This window comes from Taudactylus pleione, unplaced genomic scaffold, assembly GCF_031769625.1.
Source record: "Taudactylus pleione unplaced genomic scaffold, aTauple2 ptg000157l, whole genome shotgun sequence".
NCBI lineage: Eukaryota > Metazoa > Chordata > Amphibia > Anura > Myobatrachidae > Taudactylus > Taudactylus pleione.
In genome coordinates, this window is record NW_028284559.1 from 617,345 (window position 1) to 643,590 (window position 26,246).

The 26,246-nt window shown below is 45.2% G+C and overlaps 1 protein-coding gene across 4 annotated transcripts in view; it reads left to right on the plus strand.

The window, feature by feature from the left end:
* Nucleotides 1–26,246, plus strand: part of DLG5 (discs large MAGUK scaffold protein 5) — a 171,566-nt gene that overhangs the window by 74,116 nt on the left and 71,204 nt on the right. For all 4 annotated transcript variants that reach the window (XM_088474942.1, XM_088474939.1, XM_088474940.1 and 1 more), the window contains 5 exons: nt 8,084–8,343; nt 10,084–10,396; nt 10,829–11,059; nt 20,655–20,839; nt 25,201–25,326. In XM_088474942.1, the coding sequence (XP_088331068.1) occupies nt 8,084–8,343; nt 10,084–10,396; nt 10,829–11,059; nt 20,655–20,839; nt 25,201–25,326 (1,115 nt within the window). The remainder of the gene's footprint in view (nt 1–8,083; nt 8,344–10,083; nt 10,397–10,828; nt 11,060–20,654; nt 20,840–25,200; nt 25,327–26,246) is intronic.

Genomic DNA, 26,246 nt, shown 5'->3' on the forward strand with positions numbered 1-26,246 from the left:
GCCCCACAAGTGGTCCGCAGCACCATACATATACTAAAGGGTACACAGAACATTACATTACAATACAGTAACCAAATTATAAACGGAGCACAATTAACATTTAGCAACACAATTTTCCATACACAATACAGCTGGGAAGGTGAAGGCTGTTATAGAAGTGTTAGAGAAGAAGGCTGTGAGACTGTGAGGAGGACCCTGCTCCTAGGAGCTTACAATCTAGGGGAGAGGGGAGACAGACAAATGACATGAGGCATGAGTGTGTAGAAGGTGACCTGAGTGCAGGAACTAGGCAAGGTAGAGATGGCTGAGGCAGGAGGGACAGAGACTTGGTGACAGTTATGTGGTGAAAGTGTATGCTTTGATGAACTGGTGGGTTGTCAGTGCACGTTTGAAGCTCTGCAAGGTCGGGGAGAGCCTGATCGAGCGAGGGAGCTCATTCCAGTGAAGGGGGGCTGCAGCGGCAAAATCTTGGATACGAGCATGAGATGAAGTAACCAGGGTGGAGGAGAGGTAACAGTCATTGGCAGACCGGAGTGAGCGTGAGGGAGTATTTAAGGAGATGAGGTTGGAGATGTAGGGAGCAGTAGAGTTAGAGAGGGCCTTGTATGTGAAGGTGAGGAGTTTGAAGAGGATTCTGTAGGGGAATGGGAGCCAGTGCAGAGTTTGGCAGAGGGGAGCAGCAGAAGTGGAACGGCGGGAGAGGAAGAGAAGTCTAGCTGCAGCATTGTGAACAGACTGGAGGGGAGCATGATGGCAATGTGTGAGGCCTGTAAGGACAAAGTTGCAGTAGTTGAGCCGAGAAATGATTAGTGAATAAATAATCAGTTTGGTAGCATTCTGGGAGACGAAAGGCCTAATGCGAGCGATGTTGCGTAGCTGGAACCGAAAGGATTGAGCCAGAGATTGAATGTGGGGTGTGAAGGAGAGGGTGGAGTCAAGGGTGACACCCAAGCAGCGAAGTTGCGGGACGGGAGGTGATGGTGTTGTCTACAGTGATAGTGAGACTGTTTGGAGTGGAGACTCTATTAGGGGGAAAGATGATGAGTTCGGTTTTGTCCATGTTGAGCTTCAAAGAGCGCTCGGACAGAGATGGCGGAGAGGCAACTGGATACCTGAGAGAGGACAGACTGGGAGAGGTATAGTTGCGTGTCATCGGCATAGAGGTGGTATAGGAGGCCAAAGGAGCTGATGAGTTCTCCTAGTTTAGAAGTGTACAGGGGAGAAGAGCAGTGTTCCCAGGACAGAGCCCTGCGGGATACCAACAGGGAGAGTGGAAGGGGGGGAGGTGGAGTCGGAGGCAGACACAGAGAAGGAGCGGTTGGTGAGGTAAGAGGTGAGCCAGGCATGGATGTGTTAGAGATGCCAAAGGTCTGAAGGGTGCAAATGTATATATTTGGTACCTTGACCTATATGGTGTTTCAGGTTGGGAGATGCAATGGATAGTTATTCTCAGGACAGAGATAATGAAGACTGAAAACAATATGAATAGACGCTAGAAATAAATGTACTGGTTCATAGGTAAGGTGAAAGCCAGTGCCAAGCAGGGACAGGTTGGTGAAAGTGTGATCTAAGCAGGATAATAAAGGTAGAGAATTTCACAGACAGGCCTGTCAAGGGTTAAAAAAAAAAAAAAGATGTTCATTAAGTGCCAACCTAAGTTAATTATTTTATTTACATATACAACTTTAATTTCTGACTGTAAAGGTAGCCAGCCAGAAAGTAGAACAGCAGATCAAGACAACAGACTGGAGGGTTTGGTGTTTTTTTCAGAGAAGTTGCTAAGTATAACAAAAGTTAGTCAAAAGTTCTCCAGAACACTGAAGCCTATCCTCAACCTTCAGGGGTAGCTGTCACCTACAGTGATTTGCCACTAAGCACCTTCAGATACAGTTTCTGCATGACTGACAGATGCTATTATTTCAAAATGAAGTCTTAATTTTTTTGTAATGTATAAAATCCAGATATGTCTGGTCAATACTACTGTACTGATCTTTTGATAATGATTCGGGGTCTATATCGACAATGTATGCGCATTTATATGTAATTATGTTTAATTTATTCAATTTGTTGTGTATTGTATGATTTATTACATTTACCTGTTTGAAAATAAAATAAATCAGTCTTTGCCAAAACCTACAACCACTGTACCTGTCAAAAGTTTTAGAATACCCAAATTTGCCCAGTTTTTATTGAAATCTGAGCTGCTTAATGTCTGAGTACTTTGAACTGCCGGAGGCAGCTCGCAGGTCTGAAGGGCGTTTTTTTTATTTTTTTTATTTTTTTGTTCGGGCTTATGGCCGCTCGCTAAGCTGTGGGTGTCCCACAGCTTTTGTGAGCGGCCAGGTGATGGTCGCAACCATCGGGCTTGCGACGAGACCCTTGTGGTGGTAGGGTCTCGTCTTCCGCAAGCCCCAGTGAGCTTCCGGCTCTAATAGAGCCGGAAGCTCACTACTGACATCACTCGTGATGTCAGTAGGGCCGCCCACAAATGGCAGTTTTCCTTTGGGAACGCCTCCGTTTGGCAAGCCACCCCCCCCCCCCCGACCTGCCTACAAAACGGGGCGAGCTGTCGATCAACATCGACAGCCGCCCCGTTTGTAGCGAGCCCCGGAGCGAGTGAATTTCTCACTCGCTCCGGGGCTCGCGCAGGTGCAGTGACTTCCCGGCCATCGACCCGCTTGCGAGCGGTTCTGAATCAGGCCCTAAGAGCATAGAACAAATAAACACTTGGGGATAAAGAATACATCCTAGAGTCATAACATTTTGAAAACGTAATCAATATTTTTAACTCCTCAAAGTAACAACCTTTTGCAGATATAGCCGCCAAATATATTTGTGATATTCTATCTACAATTGAAATTGGCTAATGTTCGGGGAGTTATTTCCAAAACTGTTGTAGAAGTTCCCACAAATGTGTTTCATCCTTCAGTTCTTCCCAAACCAGCTGAATGGGGTTTGAGTGTGGAGACTGTGCTGACCATTGCGTGATTTGATGCCTACCATCTTGTTTTTTTCCTCAGAGGTAGTTCTGATATAGCCTGGAGGTATGTTTTGGGTCGTTATCTTGACCCTTGACCAACTAGGCATAAACCAGAGGGTATTGTATAGTGCTACAAAGTGCTGGGTAGCACCTTTGGGTCAGGGTGACAGCCACACTGTGCAAGATTTTACAAAAGATGCGCCAGTATCAAAATATGTTAAGCAGCAATAAGGGAGAAGACGATATCGTTTTCCATCTGGACGGACTGTTCGGGAGGGAGGATGTGTGACTCTATCTGCAGAATTTCAGGACGTTTGTTAGGTTGTCCATTTGTTTTTCGATAGGAATCAAATCCAAGGTGCAATGTAATGATAATGTTAGTGGACTAGATTTTGTCTTATTCTCTTTTTTTTTTCATGCTAGAATGTGAAAACTTTGAGTCACTGTTGAGACTTGGCTAAAGTAAAGCATTTAATGATGGGGTTCTGTTTGAGTAACAGTAAAGTAAGGTGGTCATTAAAGCTATCTGTTTGATCCTGAGTTTATCATCTGTTTAGAGGCAGAGGATCTGCTACACCTTTCCTGCTTGGGAACACCTGGGTGGAATCTGCACATTATTGTTGAACTTATTACATTATTGTATTTTTTTTCTTTATGTACAAATGAATATGTGTACTGTGGAGGAAATTTTGACGTGTTATAGCACAGGGCTGAGTGAAATCACATAGCAGCAGTGCTTGGGAGCGCTGTTTTTATTTTTTTTCACTTTATTATTATTGGAGTTAAGAACATACTGTTGGACATTCATGAATATTGGCAGAGAATGTGGTGTTAGATGCCTTATTTCACTTAATTTACTAAACGGCATTAATAGGAATCTGTTTTTTATTCGCTTCTCAACCTTTTGATTTGCACCAGCTATACTAATGGTGGCTATGGGGGAGATTTGAATAAGAATGAAGTTCCATAGGAGTGCAGTGTCTTTCTGTGCACCTCTCCTATTATACAGTGCAGAAAACATTACTTGTTTCTGCTTATAGATAACAAATAAGCAATTTTCATGCCAGTTATATACCCCAAGGCTCTTATGTGACCTTATGCTTAATTGAACATCCCCCCGGTATGTATTCTGAGGATTAGAAGTATATATTCCTATTTATTCCATCTGTGAAAATGTAAGATGCTGATGTATGTGTGTATATATCAGTAGTATTGTGTTTGAATATCTTGGGCCTTTTCCACAGCTGGGCTTAACCTTAAACGCAAGTTGCCAAGTTTTTTGGCTGCAACTTGGCTTTAGTGCACGTTTGTCTTTATGCAATCTTTTTGTTTCAGACAACTTGCATTTGTGACTCCCTATGACAAGGGGGCTGAGTAGGAGGTTGGAGGGGGTGTTTAGATGCACTGCCAAAGCGCAGTGAGGACATGTTGACGTGATTTGCAGCCAAGATAGCTGGCAGAAAGACGCATGTGCGTCTGTTTGGAGGTATTGGACTTGTGGATAGTGAAACAGTGGTGCACGTTGTACTTAAACATCAGTGCAAGCTGATGATGACGGCCACAGACTGCATCTGATTCATCCAATGTGTCCAAGACTAGTCATACCCATTAATGCGAATAAGTTAAAATGTTGCACTTGAATTAAGAGCAAGATCACATTGTAATCAATACTCAAAAATAAAATATGCTTGTAACTTTGCATGGTAAGACTGCCCAATATCTTTATATATATATATATATATATTTGCAAACTCGAATAAAGATATGGGCAGTCTTTCCAAGCAAAGTTACAAGCATATTTAGAGAAAAAATTATATATTTTTTTTTCTCTGCACTCTCCAGCCATTTACTGTTTTATGTACTGTGCTTTTTAGCATAGTTTGTACTCGGTGAGACCACTCCTATCATATTCTTGTCGCATCTGCTCCTGCCACTTTCATGGGGATGTTTTTAGGGAAGCAGTCGGGAAGCCGATGGGCATAATCTTGATCGCCGGCTTCCCAAGTGTCTAATCCCGGCAAATGTCTAATGACAGGCGTCGAAATCCTGCAGCCTGTCATTAGACCTACGCTGGGAGCCCGAAACCCGGCTTACCGATTGAAAGTGAGCCGGGCACGGACAGCCGCGGTTGGAGGGAGGGTTAGGTTCCAGGGGGGGGGGGGGGACTTAGGGTTAGGCACCCCCCTGGGAGATTAGGGTTATGCTAGGGAAAGGGGGGGTTAAGGTTTAGCACCCCCTCCCGGGAGGGTTAGGTTTAGGCAGCGGGGAAGGGGGGCCAGGTTTAGGCACTTAGAGGGGGGTTAGGCACTTGAGGAGGGGGGGAGGGGAAGGTTAGGCACCCCTAAAGGAGGGTTAGGGGGTAAAAAAAAAAGGTTGTCAATACTTACCTTTGGTAGCTTAGGGGTTTTCACCCCTGCCGGCTTCAGCTGTCGGGATATGAACAATGTGGCCGGTGGTAAACCATACTGATTCCCTTGTTTACTACCTATGCAGACTTGGTCGCATTTTAAAAAAACAAACATATTCTATTTGCATTTTGCAATTACATTTGTATCCTACTCTGAATAAGCCCCTGTGACCTTTACTGTTCTACCACTGCAAGATACTCTCCATATTATGAAACTGGTCTGGCCTATTATAAATTATGTTCCTAAACAATACTATTGGGGGAGGGGAATAGAGAAAACGCACCTTCACAAATACAGTCTCTGCTCGGTTAGTTTTTGTTCTGATGGAGTTACAGGTTTGACTGTTTATGTATTGTTAGAATTATGTAATTTAATCTCTACATTTACAAGTGCAGGTGCTGGTTACACTGCCTCTACTATATAATTAGGCTTCAGACGGGGAATTCCTTTACCCTGGGGTTAAGTGTATTTATTTTTGCCCTACTTGCTAACACTGACTGACTGACACTGCTGTACAGATTTATCAGGTATCTATGCCTGTATAGCAAGATTTCTTCTTCATAGACATAATCTTCAGTAACTTATTAATGTTCTTACATAGTGCCCATGTGCCCCCCAATGCTTAGAGGGAGAGTAGGCAGGTATAGCATTTTTACTGCTGTAGTTGACTTACCTTGCTGCTCTTTGCTGTTCTTCTCGGCAAAACATTCATTAATCCTGTGTAGGTATCTGGAGAACCTTTTAACTCTGAGTTGTCTAAGTTGGTCAGTCTCCTTTCCTGTAAAGTTGCGTATCCACTTGGCGATAGAGGAACAACAGCACAATTACAACATTGTAATCATACAGTCGTTCCTCATCCTGTATAGTGCCTACAATGAACAATATGTCGTTCAGTGCAGGCACCCTCCCTCATCCCCAAACATGCACAATATGTCGTTATCAGCAGATTGACCAGCATGTTCAGGCGATAATTGATGTCGAAAACGACCAGCGGGAGCGCACATCGCTGGTCGTTATCAACATTAAACTGCACGATTACTGAACGATTAATGAGCCATTGAACGATTATGATGTCTTAATCGTTCAATCGCTCACTTTTTAATAGTCAAGTGGATACGCACCTTAAGGCACCCTTCCTGTGCACTTGGCTATCAGAGCAAATGGCTCGTCTGAGTTATTTTCCAAAGGTGTGGACTTTTCAGTTATTTGTTACCATCTTCTGCTTCACTGATGTTCTTTAGTTTGTAGTGACCATTCCTATGATCTTCCAAGCCTTTAACTGTTTTCTATGTTGTGAATGGATTTGATGAGATGTGTGACAGCCCCAACCAGTCTTTATTTGAAGTCTGGATAACTTTCAGCTAGGCATACACATTTGCTGATCACAATACCACCTTTCTTGCAGATGCCTTTTCAGTTTCTGACTTTCCTGTCTCCATGAACATGGCGTTTGGACCTGGTTTCAAATCTATGCTCTTCCCTTCCCCTCTATTTTAGGGAGGAAGATTGATCTAGCGATCATCACTGATGATCTTTTTTCCTTTAGGGTGAGGGAGAGATTTTTTTTTTTCTTTTGACTGATGGGTGATTTCGGAGTTTGAGCAATGCTCCATGTCTATTTTTTAAATCTTACCGAATTTAAAGTGTCCTGTGCAGACTGCAGAACAGTGATACGGTAAGATTCTTCCACTGCATTGTGGTACAAATTTCTCCCCCCTATGTGGCCATACAGTCTCTTCCTGTACTTTTGTTTTGGATTTAGTTTCATGTTTTGCAATTCTCTTGAAGACCACATCCAAGTATTCAAAAATCACAGAAAAGATTATTAAAATATTGTCCCAAGTAGATGAGGATTGATTCAAGATTTATAATCTCCCAAGCGGTGTTACATTGGTCAGCATCGATCGGAATGAAACTGTTCTCATGGGAGTTATGCTGCATTTGCTCCACTACCCAGGGTCAAGTGTAGAGGAGAACTTTGCATGGCCAAGAGCGGGTTAGGACTCTTACTCATCATGGTCCGTCTTTCTTTTTTACATGTGGAAACAACCCTGTGGGATATATACTGACATATCACTATGGTTTTTTGCCGGCCGGTCAAAACCGGCAGGTGTGAAAGTAACCCCATCACGTACAAGCTCTGGGAAGTTTCACTTTCCGCAGCTTGACACATATGGGGAATGTTTTGTCAACTCTCTGAACAGTTGTTATATAGACGCTATGATGTCGACATTTCAGAATGACAACACTGGCAAAATGCCTACATATACAGTACATAATGTAGATACCCAATTTTAAGCCTAACCTTAAAATGTCTAATTTCGAAATTTTTACTGTGTCAGCATTTCATGTGTTGACATTGACAGTGTCAACATGTTCGGTGTCGACGTTTTAACCAGGTCAATTTTATGACATTCAACATTATAGTGTCAACATGAAGACTATATGGGTGAGATGTATCAAACCTAGGAGAGAGAGATAAAGTACCAACCAGTCAGTTCCGAACTGTCATTTTTCAAACACAGACTGTAACATGGCAGTTAGAAGCTGGTTGGTTGGTTCTTCATTTCTCTCCACTTTCTCTTCCAAGGTTTGATACCTCTCCCTATAAATCCCATTACTTACCATTGGCTTGCAATTGCACAAACCTGTTTGTATAATGTTTTTGTGAATTTAATCCTTCTATTCCTGGCAGGTGGTAAAACAAAATGGCTCCTCTGAGCTCATTAACAAGCTATACGATACCGCTCTGGACAAGCTGGAAGTGGTGAAGAAGGATTATGATTCTCTGCGCAGACAGTACAACGAGAAGGTATCCAGCCACAACTTGGATTTAGGGCGCCTGGAGCAGAGTGAGGAAGAGAAGAGAAACCTGCAGAAACAGCTGGAGGGGCTGCTGAAGCAGCGGGATAATACCATGCACCTGCAGCATCAATACTCCTCCTCTATGAGAAGGTATGCTTCTAGGGTGGAGATATAATAAATACCACAGCAGTGACCAGGGGCACAAGCATGTTTTTCCTTCACTTTTAACCAAGACCAGATAACTTGAGTTTGTACAATGTTCCTCTATTGGAAATCAGGACAACGGGCATATGTTACAGCAGTTAGGCAAAAGTGTACAGAGTACCAATTCTTCACAATCTGAGTTTCACGCTGCAATTGAAACATCTGAGTGGTTGGCCTAAAATGTGATGGTGGTGATATCAGATTTGGGGCGGGATATATCCTGTATCGTACCGTATATACTCGGGTATAAGTCGACCCAAATATAAGCCGAGGTACCTAATTTTACCACAAAATACTGGGAAAACTTATTGACTCGAGTATAAGCCTAGGGTGGGAAATTCAGCAGCTACTGGTAGTAATCCCCCCCCCTGGTACTGCCCCCAGTAGTAATCCTCCTGGTAGTGCCCCAGTAGTAATATCCCCCCTGGTACTGCCCCTAGTAGTAGACCGCCCCCCCCCCCCCCAGTAGAGAGAGATGTAATAATAGAAAAAAAAAAACACTTACCCGAAACCCCGCTCCTGGTCCCGACGCTGCTACCGGCTCCTCCGGCCGCTTTGCATTATGGGAGAGGTCATGACATCATGAAGTCTCTCCCATTACCCACTGCGGGAGCAGGAAGATGGCTCCCGCAGTAGGAGCAGCAGCAGCCGGTGAGAGTCTGATAGACTCTCATCGGCTGCTGATTATAAGAAACACACAGCTGCTGTTGCCGGCGGCTGTGTGTTTGGCACTGTGTAGTGCTGACCGAACTCCGTCCGGTCAGCGCTACACACGCGGTGCAGCTGTGTCACAGAGACACAGTCTGCACCACGGCCCGCTGGTCCTGGAGCATCACTCTAGTATAAGCCGAGGGGGTGCTTTTCCAGCACAAAAAATGTGCTGAAAAACTCTGCTTATACTCGAGTATATACGGTATATGCAATATTGATACATCCTGCCCCTTGTTGTACGCATGCATGAGTATTTACGCTCCGAACAGCTCCTACGATAGGAGCTGTCCTTTGCGAAGTCATGACTTACGGGTTTATGACCCGGGAGTCCTATTGTGTATGTGTGGCCATCACCCGGCGCATACACAAGCTGTGAGGGGAAGGAGAGGGATCCAAAGGAGGGGATTTCTGCAGAAAGAAACTCATAGGCTTTGATATCCAACACCATCTATAGATGGCATTGCCTGCCAAGCACAAGCTCTGTAAAGTTTCACTTTCCAGAGCTTAATACATATAGGCAGATCGCAGTCCCATAGAGTTCTATGGGAATTTCAGTGCAGCAGTCAGCTGCGGATATGTCCGATATCCTCTGCGGACCACCTTAATACATGTGAATTGCAGCAACCTCCGAAACCTGATGTTTTATGAGGTTTGACTGAGTTTTGGTGCTTAGTACATCCCGCCCTTGGATAGTATGCGGGGAAGGTATAAAACCCTCTAAAGAATGGACAAGTGGAGGAATTGCCCATATCCAACCAATCATGTACTTGATAAATACTAGCTAGGAGCTGATTGGTTGCTATAGGTAATTTCTCAACGTGTCCTCTTTTCCATGCTTTAGAAGGTTTGATACATTTCCCCCAATATTAGCAAAATAAATTGTAGAGCTCTAAATACGTTTTAAGTTATTTTACGATTATAAAATAGTATAAACTGAAGTTACATAGTGTTAAATCACACTCTTCATTTCCATAGGTACGATTCCATCCAGCAAGAACTGAATAAGGCAAGCTCACAAAACAAGGAGCTGCAGAGAGAAATAGAGCGGCTGCAGGCAGAAGCCACACGTTTTAAGACCATGCAGCTTAAGGTAGCCAAGGATGCAGAAAAATACAAGGAGGAGAGAGACTCTGTATTTAATGAGTATCGTTTAATCATGAGCGAGCGAGACCAAGTTATTAAAGAGGTGGACAAGATGCAAACTGAACTTGAACTAGCACAGGGAAGGCTGAAGAATACCTCCAGTGAGAAGAGAGTTGCAAGCGAGGAGATGGAAGCTCTTAGACAGGTACTTTTCACAGCACTTGAAGCCAGAAAGGCAACTACATTGCTCTACAGTGGGTAATGCAGTAATGGAGTGCGGGTTATTGGGGGATAAAGGTAAGTGCGGAAGGGTGATATGCAGAAGAAAGGATGGGTTATGGGAGCAGGTATCCATTGAATGCTGAAGACAAGCAGAAGAGATTACATGCGTGGATTTGGAGTCACTTTAATAGTTGAGTTTGGTAAATTACATGCTAAGCAGTGGCCACTTGTGTGAAGGATTATGGGTTTGCCAGACAATAGTTCAAATTGCCTGTAGGAGAATATAATCACTTGTAGGGGTGTATGAAGAAGAATAATGCATCTTATTACCAGCCTATTGCCAATTTTCAAACCTTTGAAATATATAACATTGCTTCCAATCTTTTTTTTTTTTTTTTTTTTTTTTACCCCACAGGAGCTAAACTCTGCCCTAGTGGAGCGCGACAGAGCTATCTTTGAAAGGAATGAGCTATTGGAGAAGTACTGTCATGAGGTGAAAGACAAGGCAGAAGCCCAAAAGGATCTGGACCAAGCCTGTAAAGACATAGAGACTGTGAAGGAAGAACGGGATGTGGCAAGGAAGGAGAGAACAGAGGCCATCATACAGAGGGACCACCTACTAAGAGAGTACTATCAAGCTATACAGGTACTTCTACAAGTATCTGTACGCTTTGCTTGCTAATTCTGCCCACACACATAGAGGTCTTTCACAACCAGATTAGAGCGTGTTAAACGCGTGACTAAAGGTTTTGAGTCTGATTTCTTAGCTGCTGCATCACAGTCATAATGCACTGCAGATGGGCATGCCTGTGTTTCTGTGTTAAAAAAACACCACTGTGGCAGTCATCATTTTTTGGGGGAGCGCTGACAGGAGGGAATAGTCTCTAATCTTTGACTCTCACCCCCAAATCTGTGTCTATCTGTCCCCCCCTCCTTTCTCTTGCTCTGTTCCCCTAGGGAAACCTAGAGAAAGTCACAGATGGGGAGCTGTGAGTGTGCTGGGAGGAGGACGAAGCCGCGGCTTGGGGACGTCGGCTGCAAGTGCTGACAGAGGAAACAGTCGTTCTTTCATAGATACATACATATATAAATGCTGCGCTGTCTGGGAACAGAGGCGAGTTTGTGCATTGCTACTAGGAAAGTAGGGGTGCCTCCATTTCTTCAGGGTCCGAAGGGCTCCACAGGGGAGACAATTTTGTAGATGGGACTTGGAGGACCGGACACCAACAACGAACCTTTCAATCCCAGGATGCTCCCAGGAGGGCAACTCTGTTTCGTTGGTATCCGGCAGGAGCTGGTTCACAGTTTTTACAGTGGGGCTTCTATTAAGCAGCCCAAGCTTGTTTTTATGATTTTATTTTATGTTCATTTATTTTACTGCTAAGCAGCAACACGAGATAGTCTGCACTGCTGCTCCATCACCCCTCCACGGCTTTGTGACACCAGTACTCCTGGTGGGGCTCTTAAGGGGGACCTAGCTAGAAAGGCACCCTGGACCCACAACTGCTCTGGGACTCAAGGGGACAGGTAAGGCGGATCCCCGTGGATAACGGTTCATCCGGAACTCCACTAGACCACCAGGACAATACAAACATTGGCGCAGGGCACGATTTAAAGCCAGGGGACCCAGTGGTTAATGTCCGCATAGGGGAGAAGGCGCTCTCCCTGCAGCCCCTCCCCCAGCTCAGGGTGCCATTCCACTGCGGTCCTCCTGCTCCTCCCTCACCCTTCGCCCCTCTGAGACTCACGGCAGCTATTTTCTGCTTTCAGGGCTCCGGGAAAGCTGGGTCTTATCTCCTTGTATTCCTCTCCCAAGGGCCAGGTTTATAGAGCACTACATCCTACCAGCCACTGCGGTCTGTGTAGTTGATTTTAGTCCCACTGCAGTTTTATTGTATATTTTGCATTTGTATGTGACTTGTGCTAGCGCTGCTGTATGTTTTTTTTTTTTTTTTTCTTCCTATTACAGTCAGCTTATACCTTTTCCCTTTATTCTACTATAACCCTGGCATGCTAAAGTATAGGGGGTTCATTGTACCTCACATCTCCCTATATATGAGGGCTATCACATAATATATACACTGTGCCATTTTGCACATACATTTGATTTGCTCACTGCACTGTGTCCGATTGTGTGTTACATTATTCTTGCAGCTATGTCTGGCAGAGGCAAGAATAACAAACAACCTGCTGCTCCCACTCTGGTGTCTTGTAAGTCCCGCTGAGCAGGCTTAGCTTCAGAGGACCACATTCAGGATGGTCTTTGTGCATCTTGTTATACTGCCCCGGGCCCATCAGCCCCGGTGTCCTCTCCTCAGGACCCAACCTGGGCTACCTTTTCACAGGTGCTGGCAAAAATTGCAGACCACTTAACGGTCCCTGTGGTAGCTCCCCCTATGGGATGGCCACAGCAGGTACTCCCTGCAACTCCTTTGCCCCCCCCCCCCATGGGTAGACGTACTTTCTTCCTCAGTGCAGAGTCTGGCGGATACCTCTACAGCCTTTCAACAAATGCTGCAAAAGGAGAGACCCTTACCTAGTAAACCTACTAAGCATACTGTGGCCCTGATTCAGAGCCGGACGCTCTGACCAGAGCGCTCGCTCTGAATCAGGGCCGTCCTATTTAAATTTGGAGCGGCCTTTTGGACGCTCGCATAGCTGTGGGTTACCACCCACAGCTTATGCGAGCGTCCATGATGATGGTCGTGATGGTCAAGACCATCGCGACCATCGGGCTTGCGACGAGACCCTGCGGTAGGATCTCACTGCCGCAAGGCCTGCAGTGATTTTGGCTCTATCAGAGCCAAAATCACTCACACTGACATCACTAGTGATGTCAGTGGGGCCGGCCCAAGACGGTAGGCGTTCCCATGGGAACGCCTCCGTCTGGCAGCCACGCCCCCAGCACGCCCACCAAAGGGGGCGTACTGTCAATCACCATCGACAGCACGCCCCCTTTGGTGCGAGACCCGGAGCGACAGCTTGGCTGTCGCTATGCGGGTCTCGCGCATGCGCACGACGGAGCTCCCTCCGTCATGCGCATTTGGGTACCATCGACCCGCTTGCAAGCGTCCTGCGGTCGCGAGCGGGTCTGAATGAGACCCAGTGTTATCTTCCCAGTCCACCCAGCTATCAGATTCTGAATTATCATCAGGGGAGACAGAAGATGCAGACCTCTCTCACTCTGACTCCCCCTCGGGAGAGGAGTAACCTCCCTCTAAATAGAATATTCCTTCACTTGTGAGCTGTAAAATCTATTCTTCAAATAGAAGAGACAGAACCTGCTCCCAAAGCAAAAGAGCTAGTAATTAAGCGACAAAGGTTAGTTTAACCAGAGTTTCCTCACTCTGATCAGCTATCTGAGTGAGTCATGGAATATGCCCAGTAAAAGATTTCAAGTTCCTTTTAACCTCTTCCCACTACTGATTGCACTTAATGGGAAGTTCCCCCAGCAGTGGATTCCCACGTGACACGTCTGGTCAAGAATTCTACCTTACCTATCCATACTGCAACTTCCTTGAAGGAGACTACGGATAGAAGGATGGATGCTTGTCTAAAATTTATAGACTCTCTTATAGGAGCTATTACTCGTCCTGCTAGGGCTACGGCCTGGGTAGCAAAAGCCATTGAAATTTGGGCAGAGGCCCTTGAAGAGACATTTCCCTCTGATGCTTCGAGGGAACAGCTGTTTTACATATCTCACATGAGAGATGCAGCCTCCTACTTGGGTGAAGCAGCTATGGATACGGCTCTCCTAGCTTTCAAGGCATCTCCCATTTCTGTAGTAACCTGCCGTATTATTTGACTCCGTTCATGGAAGGCATTTAGAGTCTCTGCCTTATTCTGGGGATATCCTGTTGGGCCCAGAATTAGACAAAATTGTGACTACCTTGGCAGCTTCTTAGACTGCGTTCCCGCCCTCTGCATATAATGCGAAGCCTCGGATGTCATCCTTTCGGTCCTTTCGTTCTCAAGTAAAAACTAAAGGTCAGTCCTTTCCAAGGCATCAGACATCAACTAAGGCCTCCAAGCCTACGACCAAAGAGACCTAGGCTACTAGACGTTCACCTACCAAATCTGAGGACAAGCCTTCAGCCTGATGGGGCAGGTGTCACAAGCCACTCCGTTGCTAGGAGATGCGAACGCCGGGCTGTCGATCACTGAACTCCTACCTCCTGCCTGTCGTTCCTGGACTAACCTGATTGGCTCCTGTGGCTTTTTCTCTCTTGTCCATTGGTTACTTAGGTGCCGGTGATAGTTTCACATGTTTCCGGTTCTGGTGGTTGTTCCTGTTACTCGAGTGTCCATTATCTCAGCCTGTCTTGTATTTCTCCTGCCATACGTGACATCTAGGTGGCACGGACCGTACCTTTTGCACCCTGCCGCTTGTGTCATCTAGGCGGCACGGGCCGCACGCACCTCAGCGCCGTATCGCTTGTGTCAACCCGGCGACACAAGGCGCGCACTAGCATCACCTGTGCGTGCAATTCAGGATCCCTGCCTCATGTGCCATCTAGGCGGCACAGACTGCACTTCAGCGTCCTACTGTATAGCTTCTGTAAACCCGGCGACACAAAGCGCACACCTGCATCACCTGTGTGCACAATCCACTATCACTGCCGCTTGTGTCAACCCGGCGACACGACACACACCAGCGTTCCTGGTACACGTAATCCAGTGTACTGCCGGTTGTGTCGACTCGGCGGCACAAGTCGTACACCAGCATCTCCAGTGCACACAATCCTACGTACTCCCACTTGTGTCAACCATACGGCGCAAATCACACTCCAGCGTCATCTTGCCAAGTATCACCAGCCCACAAGGCTGTTGCTGGACTTTGTTCCTAGTCAGCCCTCAAGGCGGTTGCACGGCCCAAAGGTCAAATCACGCCAAGTGTCATCAGCCCTCAAGGCTGCTACACAGCCAAGGGCCGCATCTCGTAAACCATCACCAGCCCTCAAGTCTGCAACTCGGCCCAAAGGCCTCATCTCGCCAAGCATTACCAGCCCTAAAGACTGTCTCACAGCCGCATCTAGCCAAATATTACCAGCCTGCAAGGCTGTTTCTGGACTTGGTTCTTCATCAGCCTTCAAGGCTGCTGCACGGCCCTAAGGCCACATCAAATCAAGCATCACCAGCCCTCAAGGGTCTTGCTGGACTTTCCGCTTATGAGATACCCCCGTTTCTTAACAGCGGGCCTCTCCCTGGGGGCTCTCAGGACGTGAGGCTGACTTTTTCAATTCACCCAGTTCTGGCATCAGACCACATCAGACGCCTGGGTAAGAGAAGTGGTCTCCCACGGATATGCCCTCTTCCTGAGGTGAGGCCCCCCAGCTGTTCTTTTGCACTGCACCTCCATCGGACTCAACCAAGGCCCTGCTGCTCCAAAAGACCATTCAGTCCTTACTGCTCTCAGGAGTAATCATTCCGGTCCCCTCCTCACAGCGAGGGAAGGGCTATTATTCTATCCTTTTCTTGGTTCAGAAGCACAACGGGTCTCATCGGCCTATCCTCAAGTCTCTGAACAACTTTATCAGGGTGCCCAGGTTTTTTATGGAAACCCTCCACTCTATTATCCTAGCAATTGAACCTCAGTTTCAGAGAATCTTCCTGATGGCAGACAAAATCTCGGCATTACAACACTGGGTGCGCAGACTACTATACAGTCGGGCTCCCGGCGCCTGTCATTAATACTTTGCTGGGATTTGACAGTCGGGAAGCCGGCGGTCGGCACTTCAACCGTCTGCTTCCTGACTGCATCCCCTAGAGACATCCCTCCTAAGGGTTAAGGAATTTTCTAGCTCTGTGGTCCAGACCATGCTCAGAGCACGTAAACTGGCCTCAGCCAGAATAGGTCACCGAATATGGCATACATCTTTCCAGTGGTGTGCTCCTAGAAACTATGACCCTCAAGTTTTTAAGGTTTCTAGAATACTTGCCTTTCTTCAGGCTGTATTGGTTCTTGGGCTCCGCCTGGCATCTCTGAAAGTGCACATCTCCGCTCTGTCCATCTGGTTCCAGCGCAGAATTGCTCCTCTACCGGATGTTCACACCTTCCTACAAGGTGTTCTACGTATTACAACCTTCTCTTTGTCCCTCCTGTGGCTCCATGGGATTTGTCGGTGGTTCTCCACACACTTCAGGAACCTCCATTCGAACCCCTGGAATCAGTGGATATCAAATGGCTCATAGCGAAGTCTCTGTTTCTTCTGGCTATAGCATCCGCCCTTAGGGTTTCGGATTTAGGGGCGCATTCATGTTGCTCCCCCTTTTTAATCTTTCATCAGGACAAGACTGTTCTTCGAATGCGCCTGGGCTTCCTTCCCAAGGTGGTCTCTCGTTTACACCTTAATGAGAAAATTGTGGTCTCGGCCTTTCAAAAATCAGACCTCACAGCTGATGAGGCTTCTTTGGATGTGGTCCGTGGTTTGAAGATCTACGTGGACCGTACTAGTGCCATCAGGAAATCTGACTCCCTCTTCATCTTATATGGATTCCATAAGAAGGGATGGCCAGCTAACAAACGGACTCTGGCCAGATGGCTTCGCATGACTATCTCACAGGCTTATTCTCAGACGGGCCTTTCTGTGCTGGCTACAGAATCTGCTCATTCTACTCGCTATGTGGGCAGCCCGGCGTGGCACCTCTGCTGAACCGCTATGCAAGGCGTCCACATGGTCTTCTGTCCACACCTTTCTTAGGTTCTATGCCTTTGATTTATTTGCCTCTCAGGATGCTTCCTTCAGGCGCCGGCTTCTCCTCTCAGATCAGGAGGGTCCCCACCCTTGAACAACTGCTTTGGAACATCCACATTGTCTCCCCTGTGGAGCCCTATGGACCCTGAAGAAGAAAAGGAGTTATGGTAAAACTTACCCTTGTTAAAACTCTTTCTTCAAAGTTCATAGGGTCCACAGGGCACCCGCCCTGATGCCCCTGGCTTCTATGGGTTCATTCTCTAGGTCACTTGTTTCCTTCTGTGTGAGAGTGTGATACTTCAGTGTATCAGTCTTCCTTCTCTCTTATTCTGCTTGGGCTTGTTAACAAAACTGAGTTGCCCTCAGGCTGTGGCTGGGGTATCCTGGGAAGGACCGGAGCATCTTGGGATTAAAAAGCTTTGCTGTTGGTGTCCGGATCTCCAAGTCCCACCTACACCATTGTCTCCCCTGTAGACCCGATGGCAGAGGTTCCCAAACGCGGTCCTCAAGGCTCCCCAACAGTTCAGGTTTTAGAGATATCCATGGTTAAGCACAGGTAATAAAATCAAATTGACTTAGTTACTAATTAAATCACCTGTGCTCAACCATGGATATCTCTAAAACCTGAACTGTTGGGGAGCCTTCAGGACCGTGATTGGGAACCTCTGCCCTATGGACTTCGAAGAGAGTGAGTTAACAAGGGTAAGTTTTACCATAACTCTCCTTTTTTCTTACAGCCACGTCTGCTGTAAATGGGAAGGGAAGAGTAGGTGCAACAGTTCAATAATTGGTTCCTTCCACTTAAAACCTTCATGGTTAATAGAATTAATTTGCCCGTTTGTGTTCGAAAAACAGCTGCATGTTACAGCAATTTTTCATGCTTGCCTCTCAGTGATAGTGCAGTAGTGCTTGTATAAATATATTTTGTAGAATAAGAGCATTACCTTCTACATTATAAAGATGACTTTAAATACTTGATCAGATGTTGTAAATTTTTATTTCACTGGACACAAGTAACATTCGCACATGTTATACACATATAGGGCCAAACGTAATAGGGTGAGAGTTTAGAAAATGTGAAACTTTAGCAGTAAACTCACACTTTTTAAACTCTGCCAATGTAATAGAGTCCGGGAACGTGCAAACTCGCATGGTTTTTAGGGCCTGATCCAGGTTGGTTCGCAAGGCTGTGTTCGCACGCACCATGCTCGCTGTGAAAGTATGCTAATGAATGCAATCGCACGGCAACTGCAGCACTATACCAAGACGCCTATCACTGTATAAAACTGCCCACTTCCAATGACATGCATCCGCAAGTCAGCGAAAACATCGGTACCATCGAGTAACATTGGAACCATCCGCACAGTTGTTGTTGACCTGACCCTGCCGCAGAAACTGCTAAACTTCCTGTCGCCATCTAGAATTCTGCCAGCGTATGCTATCGCGGGGGCTTAATTATGCACGCCCCTGTAAAGGTGTTTAAACGCACAGGCATGCCTGCATTCCTCTGACCACACCCCGTCACCACCCTCCAAACGGTCACTTCCTGTCAATGACTGTGTGAAGACTCTGCGTGCTCACTGCGATCGCTTCCTGATCACTGTGGCCGGTCGCGCACCCGCACTGCGTCTTATATTCATGCGCAGAATGCAAACAACGACTGGCTGCGTGCGAATGCAGCCTTGCAAACCAATTTGAACCAGGCCCATAGACTCAAAAAAAACTCTCACGATTTAAACTCTCATACAGATGTTTTCCTATTTTGAAGATAAATTTTACCAATATGAGAGTTTACTGCTAAACTGGCACATTTCCCAAACTCTCACCCTATTACATTTGGCCCATTCTGACAGAAAAAAATATACAGTATTTTTTTTTTGTGTAAAACATAAAAGGAGGAAAGAAAGGAATCGTGGACTTTTCATGATAAAATAGACCAGGGGCAAGGAAATACATTAGTTCCACTGCAGTAGGTTTAACAGCAATGGGTGGAAAATAGATTATGACCCTTCAAAGGTAATTTCTAGAAGTCTTACCTTCCCTGAAAAGCTGAGGAACCTAAACTTTTGGAAAAAGATCCAGTCTATTATGGAGGTCATTTGTAATTAATGTGAAATGCGAGATTCGGGTTTTGTTTCCAATGGGAAGCGGTAATCGATTCCACTTAGTAAATATGTGGGCGGCTAATTTTGTGGGCTGTCTAGGAAGATTTTGAGAAAGATAAGAAAGACTTAAAAACCAAGGGTCCTTGTAGATGGGAGAGAACTCTGTGGATCTTTTCCGAAAACTAGACTATTTTGGGGCAGGTCCACTATGACTGCATCTCCTCTATTAGTTGGAATCCGCTATTGGAAATATTTTATTTAACTTATCAGGGGTGTAGTACAAATGTAAAAACACTTTCTATGGTCCTTTTTAGTGTAGATATTAACGCGCTGGATCTAATCTCCTGTCATGTGTCCTCTTTGGGTGATGGACCGAGATCTGACTCTCAGAGTTCAGACGTTGCACATGGCGTAAACCATGGAAATCGGGCCCCATCTAAGGGGCTAAGCAAACATGACATTTGAAATGGGGTTTGTGGTTAGAAAGCATCTTGAGCAAGGAGAGAGTGAGCAAAATGTCTAATGTTCAAAGAACCGTGGGTCCAGCAGAAGGAATCTTTGTTGGATAATTTCCAACAGGACATATTTGTTCTTTTTTATTATTCCTTATTACTAAGGGCCAACACTACCGATTGTGATGTTGAACTAATGGATCTTTCACACTTTCAGCACAGATTTGGAGAATTGGAGAATATATTTTTTTTTTAACTAGTGTTTGGATATTTTATTGCTAATATCAGAAGTGTTTGCAAAGATCCCTAACTAACATTTTTCAATGAACCTACCAACCATGGGTCCCTTTTGTCTAGAGGTCATAAAGAGCACTTCCATGTTTTTAAAAAGAATTCAAGGTTTTGGTACAGGGATGGAAGATTTAGTCAGTCAGTCAATAGGTCGACACCAAATGGTCAACATGTAATAGGTAGGCTGGGACAAATGGTCGACAGTTTTTCCAGAATTTTCCTTAATTTTTGGGGTTAGGTACTTGGCAGAGGCTTAGGGTTAGGCTGCGGAAAAGGACGGTTAGGGATAGGCACTAGGGGAGGATTAGGTTTAGGCGACAGGGGGAAGATTAGGGTTAGACTCGAGGGGGAGGATTAGGATTAAAATATAAAAAAAAACAATGTTGACATTTTTGGTGTCAACCATTTGTGTTGACTTTTTTTTTACCTTGTCAACCATTTGACCCGGTCGACCTTAATCTATGCAAAACTTTTAACTGTCGAACATGTGACCCTGTCTACATATTGCTTGCATTTGGTGACAACCTATTGACTGTCTAACTAAATACTGTAGATCTTTCAATCCACACCCCAAGGTTTTACAGATATTTTCAAGGAAGGATGTAGTGCAAAATGGTTTTACCCTTGACAAACAATTACATGTAATACTCCTTGGTTCTTTGTACCCATATTATAATACTTATTGTCTCATTTATTAGATTCAGGATTCTGCTACTCTAGACATGGAAAGAGCCAACAAAGAGATTGAGGTGCTCAGAAAGCAGCATGAGGCAATGAGCCATGAACTGAAGGAGGCCACACAGGAGGCCGAGGTAGCCAAGTGCAGGCGAGACTGGGCATTCCAGGAGAGGGACAAGATTGTAGCTGAGAGAGAAAGCATTCGGTGAGTCTTTCTTTTATATTCAAGGAGAATTCAAGTTCAAAACAAAGGAGCAAAATTTCCCCAAGGAAAGGAGCAGGCTTCAGATGTTTGTCAAAAACCAAGTGTAACGTGCATACACAGCCGACGTTTCAGGGCCACGGTGGACCTATTATTCAAGTTGTGTATGTCCAAATAGTTTCCGCACTCACAGTAGATAAATGATGTTCTGGGGTGTCACACAATATAAGGATTTGGAGGCAGCAGCTCCAGTCCAAATTATATAACAAAGCTGTGGTGCACTCGCCTGTAATAGCAGCATAAAAAGCTGTCCTTATTGAGGCACATCAGCAGTCATAAAACTCCAACATTTCGGTCCCCATAGGCCCTTTTTCAAGGCACAATCTACAACAATTAAAAAAGCCCTTAAATACCTGTATAACCCTCCCCTCAGCTATCTAATCCATTTAACTTGGTAATCATAACAGTACCCATATGGAGTATAAAGACCAACTCAATAAAGTTTATATACATCAATTACAAACATACACAAACACATTTACAAAGCTTACATGCAAGGTGCAGCGCAAGCGATCCACATTTTGTTCAAACGTGCCATCCCTCTCATCCTGCATCCACACATACAGATGTGTCCATGCTCATCTAGTCTTAATACGCCATGCAGCATGATATGCTTGGCATGTGTGAGCCGTCAGCTCCCATGCAACTCTGCTAGATCTGGCGTCTTCTTTTGCTGAAAATGCGTCTAAGTCACAATGCAATGTGACTAGGACACACCAGCAAACTTTGATTCATTTGATATGCGACACCTATATCTGTGTGCGACTGAGACTGTAAATGGAACTTGGTGTAGAACAAAACTGAATCGTACACTTTGCATGCTGATTGAACCAGCCGCGCACAAACATACAAGTGTTGTATATCAAATTAATCAGCACAGTCTCCTGGTGCGTCCTAGTCGCATCGCATTGAGACTTAGGGCTTGATTCAGCTTGGATCTCAATTGCAAACATCAACGCAGCCCATCGATTTTTATCTTGTGCGCATGCAGCATATCACATACGTGCAAATGCATTGTGATGGCACTCGCAAGTCAGAGAGAACGCTGAAATGATTGACAGCTAGCAAGCGTTTGGGAGTGGTGGCGGTGGACTTATCGTATGGACGCCGTTTAAAGGCCATCCATAATTTAGCCAGTGCGATCACCTCCACAGCACAAGAGCTCTCTGTGTGCGCAGAGACTCTCAGAATTATAGACCGGTCAGATTAGCCGCAAGTGGCCGATGTGTACGCTGGTCTGCGTGGAAGAGAAAGCAGCAGTGGGCGTCTCTACAGCCGTGGCCAAAAGTTTTGAGAATGACACAAGTATTGGTTTTCACAAAGTCTGCTGCTTCAATTTTTATGATGGCAATTTGCATATACTCCAGAATGTCATGAAGAGTGATCAGATGAAGTCCCTCTTTGCCATAACAATGAACTTAATCACAAAAACATTTTCACTGCATTTCAGCCCTGCCACAAAAGGACCAACTGACATCTTGTCAGTGATTCTCTCGTTAACACAAGTGAGAGTGTTGACAAGGACAATGCTGGAGATCACTCTGTCATGCTGATTGAGTTAGAATAACAGGCTGGAAGCTTTAAAAGGAGGGCGGAGCTTGAAATCATTGTTTTTCCTATGTTAACCATGGTTACCTGCAAGGTAACACATGCAGTCATCATTGCTTTGCACAAAAAGGGCTTCACAGGCAAGGATATTGCTGCTAGTAAGACTGCACCTAAATCAACCATTTATCGGATCATCAAGAACTTCAGGGAGAGAGGTTTAATAGTTGTGAAGAAGGCTTCAGGGCGCCCAAGAACGTCCAGCAAGCACCAGGACCGCCTTCTAAAGTTGATTCAGCTGTGGGATCAGGGCACCACCAGTGCAAAGCTTGCTCAGGAATGGCAGCAGGCAGGTGTGAGTGCATCTTCACGCACAGTGAGGCAAAACCTTTTGGAGGATGGCCTGGTGTCAAGAAGAGCAGCAAAGAACTTCTCTCCAGGAAAAACATCAGGGACAGACTGATATTCTGCAAAAGGTACAGGGATTGGACTGTTGAGGACTGGGGTAAAGTTATTTTCTCTGATGAATCCCCTTTCAGATTGTTTGGGACATCTGGAAAAACGCTTGTCCGGAGAAAGAAAGGTGAGCGCTACCATCAGTCCTGTGTCATGCCAACAGTAAAGCATCCTGAAGACCATTCATGTGTGGGGTTGCTTCTCAGCCAAGGGAGTGGGCTCACTCACAATTTTGCCTGAGAACATGTTACGACTGGCTCAGGAGGATCTCCTACTGAGGAGCTGAAAGCTGAGGTCCCGGGTTGTGGAAAGAATCAGAGGCTAGGGGTCTGAATGTATGTCCTCCTCATCCACAAGTATCCGATGTTGGCGAGGCCTGAATAAAGGCGCAGAGCCCCCACCAGTGACCCCTCCAAGTGGGATATGGGTTTAAGCTGCACCCAGCAAGCAGGTCGTGGCTCTTTGGTCAGGTATCCGATTCAGGTGGGAAATGGAGGGAGATAACACCAATGAGGCCCAGGAGAGTGTACTTATGAAAGAAGCACTAGTGAGGATTCTTTACTTGGATATTGTGTGCGGGCAAGGTATCAAACGCACCACTGTACAGGAGAGTGACACTGTAGTTATACTCGGATGTTGTACTGAGTACGCAGGCAAGGTATCTGACACACTGCTGGCAAAGGAGAGTGACACTGTAATTGTACTCGGAGGATGTACAGAGTACGCAGGCAAGGTATCCAGATGCACCACTGGCACAGGAGTAACTAGAAATGACTCGAGAGCAGAATAGCAAGGGAACCTGGAACGAAGTGATGGCAAGCAAACACTAGTAGAAACGACATTCTACAGGCAACTTCCTGTTGTCCAGAGCCCAGTAATATACCCCAAGGTAGCAGTCCATTGGAGGACAGCGTCAGCTGACAACAACCATGCTACCATTGGACAAAGGGTCAGTCAGGTGAAGAAAGGCTGTCAAGGCTGCGCCCATGACTGCAACCTCGGTAACCAAGTCATAGAGCAGCACATGGATGTCCAAGTGCACCTAAGGCATAATCCTCAGCGCATCCCTCGCCACCGCACAAGAAGTCAGGGGAAGTCGGCTCTGTGATGAGTAACAGCCGATCCTAGGCCGAAACCTGACAGAACACAGCCATGAATAAAGAATGGTACCAAAACATCCTCCAAGAGCAACTTTTCCCAACCATCCAAGAACAGTATGGTGACGAACAATGCCTTTTCCAGCATGATGGAGCACCTTGATATAAGGCAAAAGTGATAACTAAGTGGCTCGGGGAACAAAACATCGAAATTTTGAGTCCATGGCCAGAAAACTGCCCAGAACTTTATCCCATTGAGAACTTGTGGTCAATCCTCAAGAAGCGGGTGGACAAACAATAACCCAGAAATTCTGACAAACTCCAAGCATTAATTAGGCAAGAATGGGCGGCAATCAGTCAGTATGTGGCCCAGAAGTTGATTGACAGCATGCCAGGGCGAATTGCAGAGGTCTTGAAAAAGAAGGGTCAACACTGCAAATATTGACACTTTGTATAAACTTAATGTAATTGTCAATAAAAGCCTTTGACACTTATGAAATGCTTGTAATTTTACTTCAGTATACCATAGTAACATCTGGCAAAAAGGTCTAAAAACACTGAAGCAGCAAACTTTGTGAAAACCAATACTTGTCATTCTCAAAACTTTTGGCCATGGCTGTATGCACCGATAAGGTAGTGGCTGCATCTGCATATATTAGCAGCTGTTTCGTCAGGATTCGCAGATGATGTGTTCTGTCAGGATTCGCAGATGACAACAGATGGATCTATAAATTAAAATATTTGGTACCTAGTGGGTTAAATAGTGAATTTTAATTAAAATGCTTTTTGGTCTGATGTATATGATTTATGTATATCTAAAGTTTCTGTATTTTATATTTGGATTATAACGTTTTTAATTATTTATTGTTGATACTTTTTTTCCTATATACCTGTTTATTCAGACTCATTGAACTGTGCATTGCGGAATTAACTGCGTTAGAAATAATCTGCCTTTACTAGTTTTTATTTCCCTTTTAAATTTTGGGCTTAAACATACCAAGCTTTAATAAAAAAAAACCTTTTTTTATAACTGAAACCTACATTACGTTTCCGTTTATAACCTGTAGCGTTTATTTCTTACTGTTGTACTGTTTCAGGTTATGTACTGGACTTGAATTGCTTAAATTTAATGTAAAACTGGAAAAGTAGGATTGGCTTTGCTTGGTGTCTAATATTCTTTATATTTGACGTCTGTGTTTCTGGCAGGACGTTATGTGATAACTTGCGCAGAGAACGTGACCGCGCAGTCAGTGAGCTGGCAGAAGCACTGAGGAATCTGGATGACATGCGCAAACAGAAGAATGATGCCACGCGGGAACTAAAGGAACTGAAGTGAGTATAGCAGCTACTGATTACATTCAAATAAGTTCAGGATATTTGCTTATTTGCAGCATACATACAGAAAATATTCTCCTTTCTAGAATTATGTCATGTCCTATAAATGCTTAGTAAGCACTCAATCATGTTGCCATAAAAAATAATTAATACCAGTTAGAGGTTTTCATTGCATATGGCCGCAAATAGCAAGTTTTGTCAAACCGCATGCACAGAAGTGAATTTACGCGTTTTAGCTTATCTGCTGACGAGTCTGATGTCGGCCGATCGCTCCTTCCGTTAAATGGACTATTGTAGGCGGCAACGTCGCTGTGGCCCGACAGTAATCCTTCTTGTGGGAGTGTAGCTAGGGTTCCGCGGTATTCTGAGGCGCCTACAGTTAAAGGAAGTCTGGTTCTGACCTATCTCTTGCACCCAGCAAGGGTCAGGTGTAAGTACCGGTACTAATGATGACGTTTGTGGCTGTGGATGGAAAGACAGTGACAGTACAGCTTCCTGCTTCAAGCCGTACGCAGTAAAATATGGCAGCAAATCTGATTTCTGTGGCTTCCTGCAATTACAGCCACTTTGTGTCCCAATCTGAATCGGGCCCTTTATCCCAAATGCTCTATATGCACCGTGAGAGGAGGTGCCCTTCCATGCGTTGTCCCTCTGCCCTGCACTTCCTGATTGAAATAGATCTTTATTGCGTATTTGGTCTGTTTTATCCCTGAATACAGGGACAAAACAGAGGTGTACTTGTGTATTGGGAGTTTGGTTATTCAATCCTAAGAAGGTTTATGGATAGAAACAAAACAAAGAGCATAAATAAAAAAAGGATTTAGCAAGTTCAAAATCCCATTTTCTTATTCATTCTATGGGGGATAATGTCCCTAATACCACTTTCAGACATTCGACCCGGGAATTTCCCTGCACAG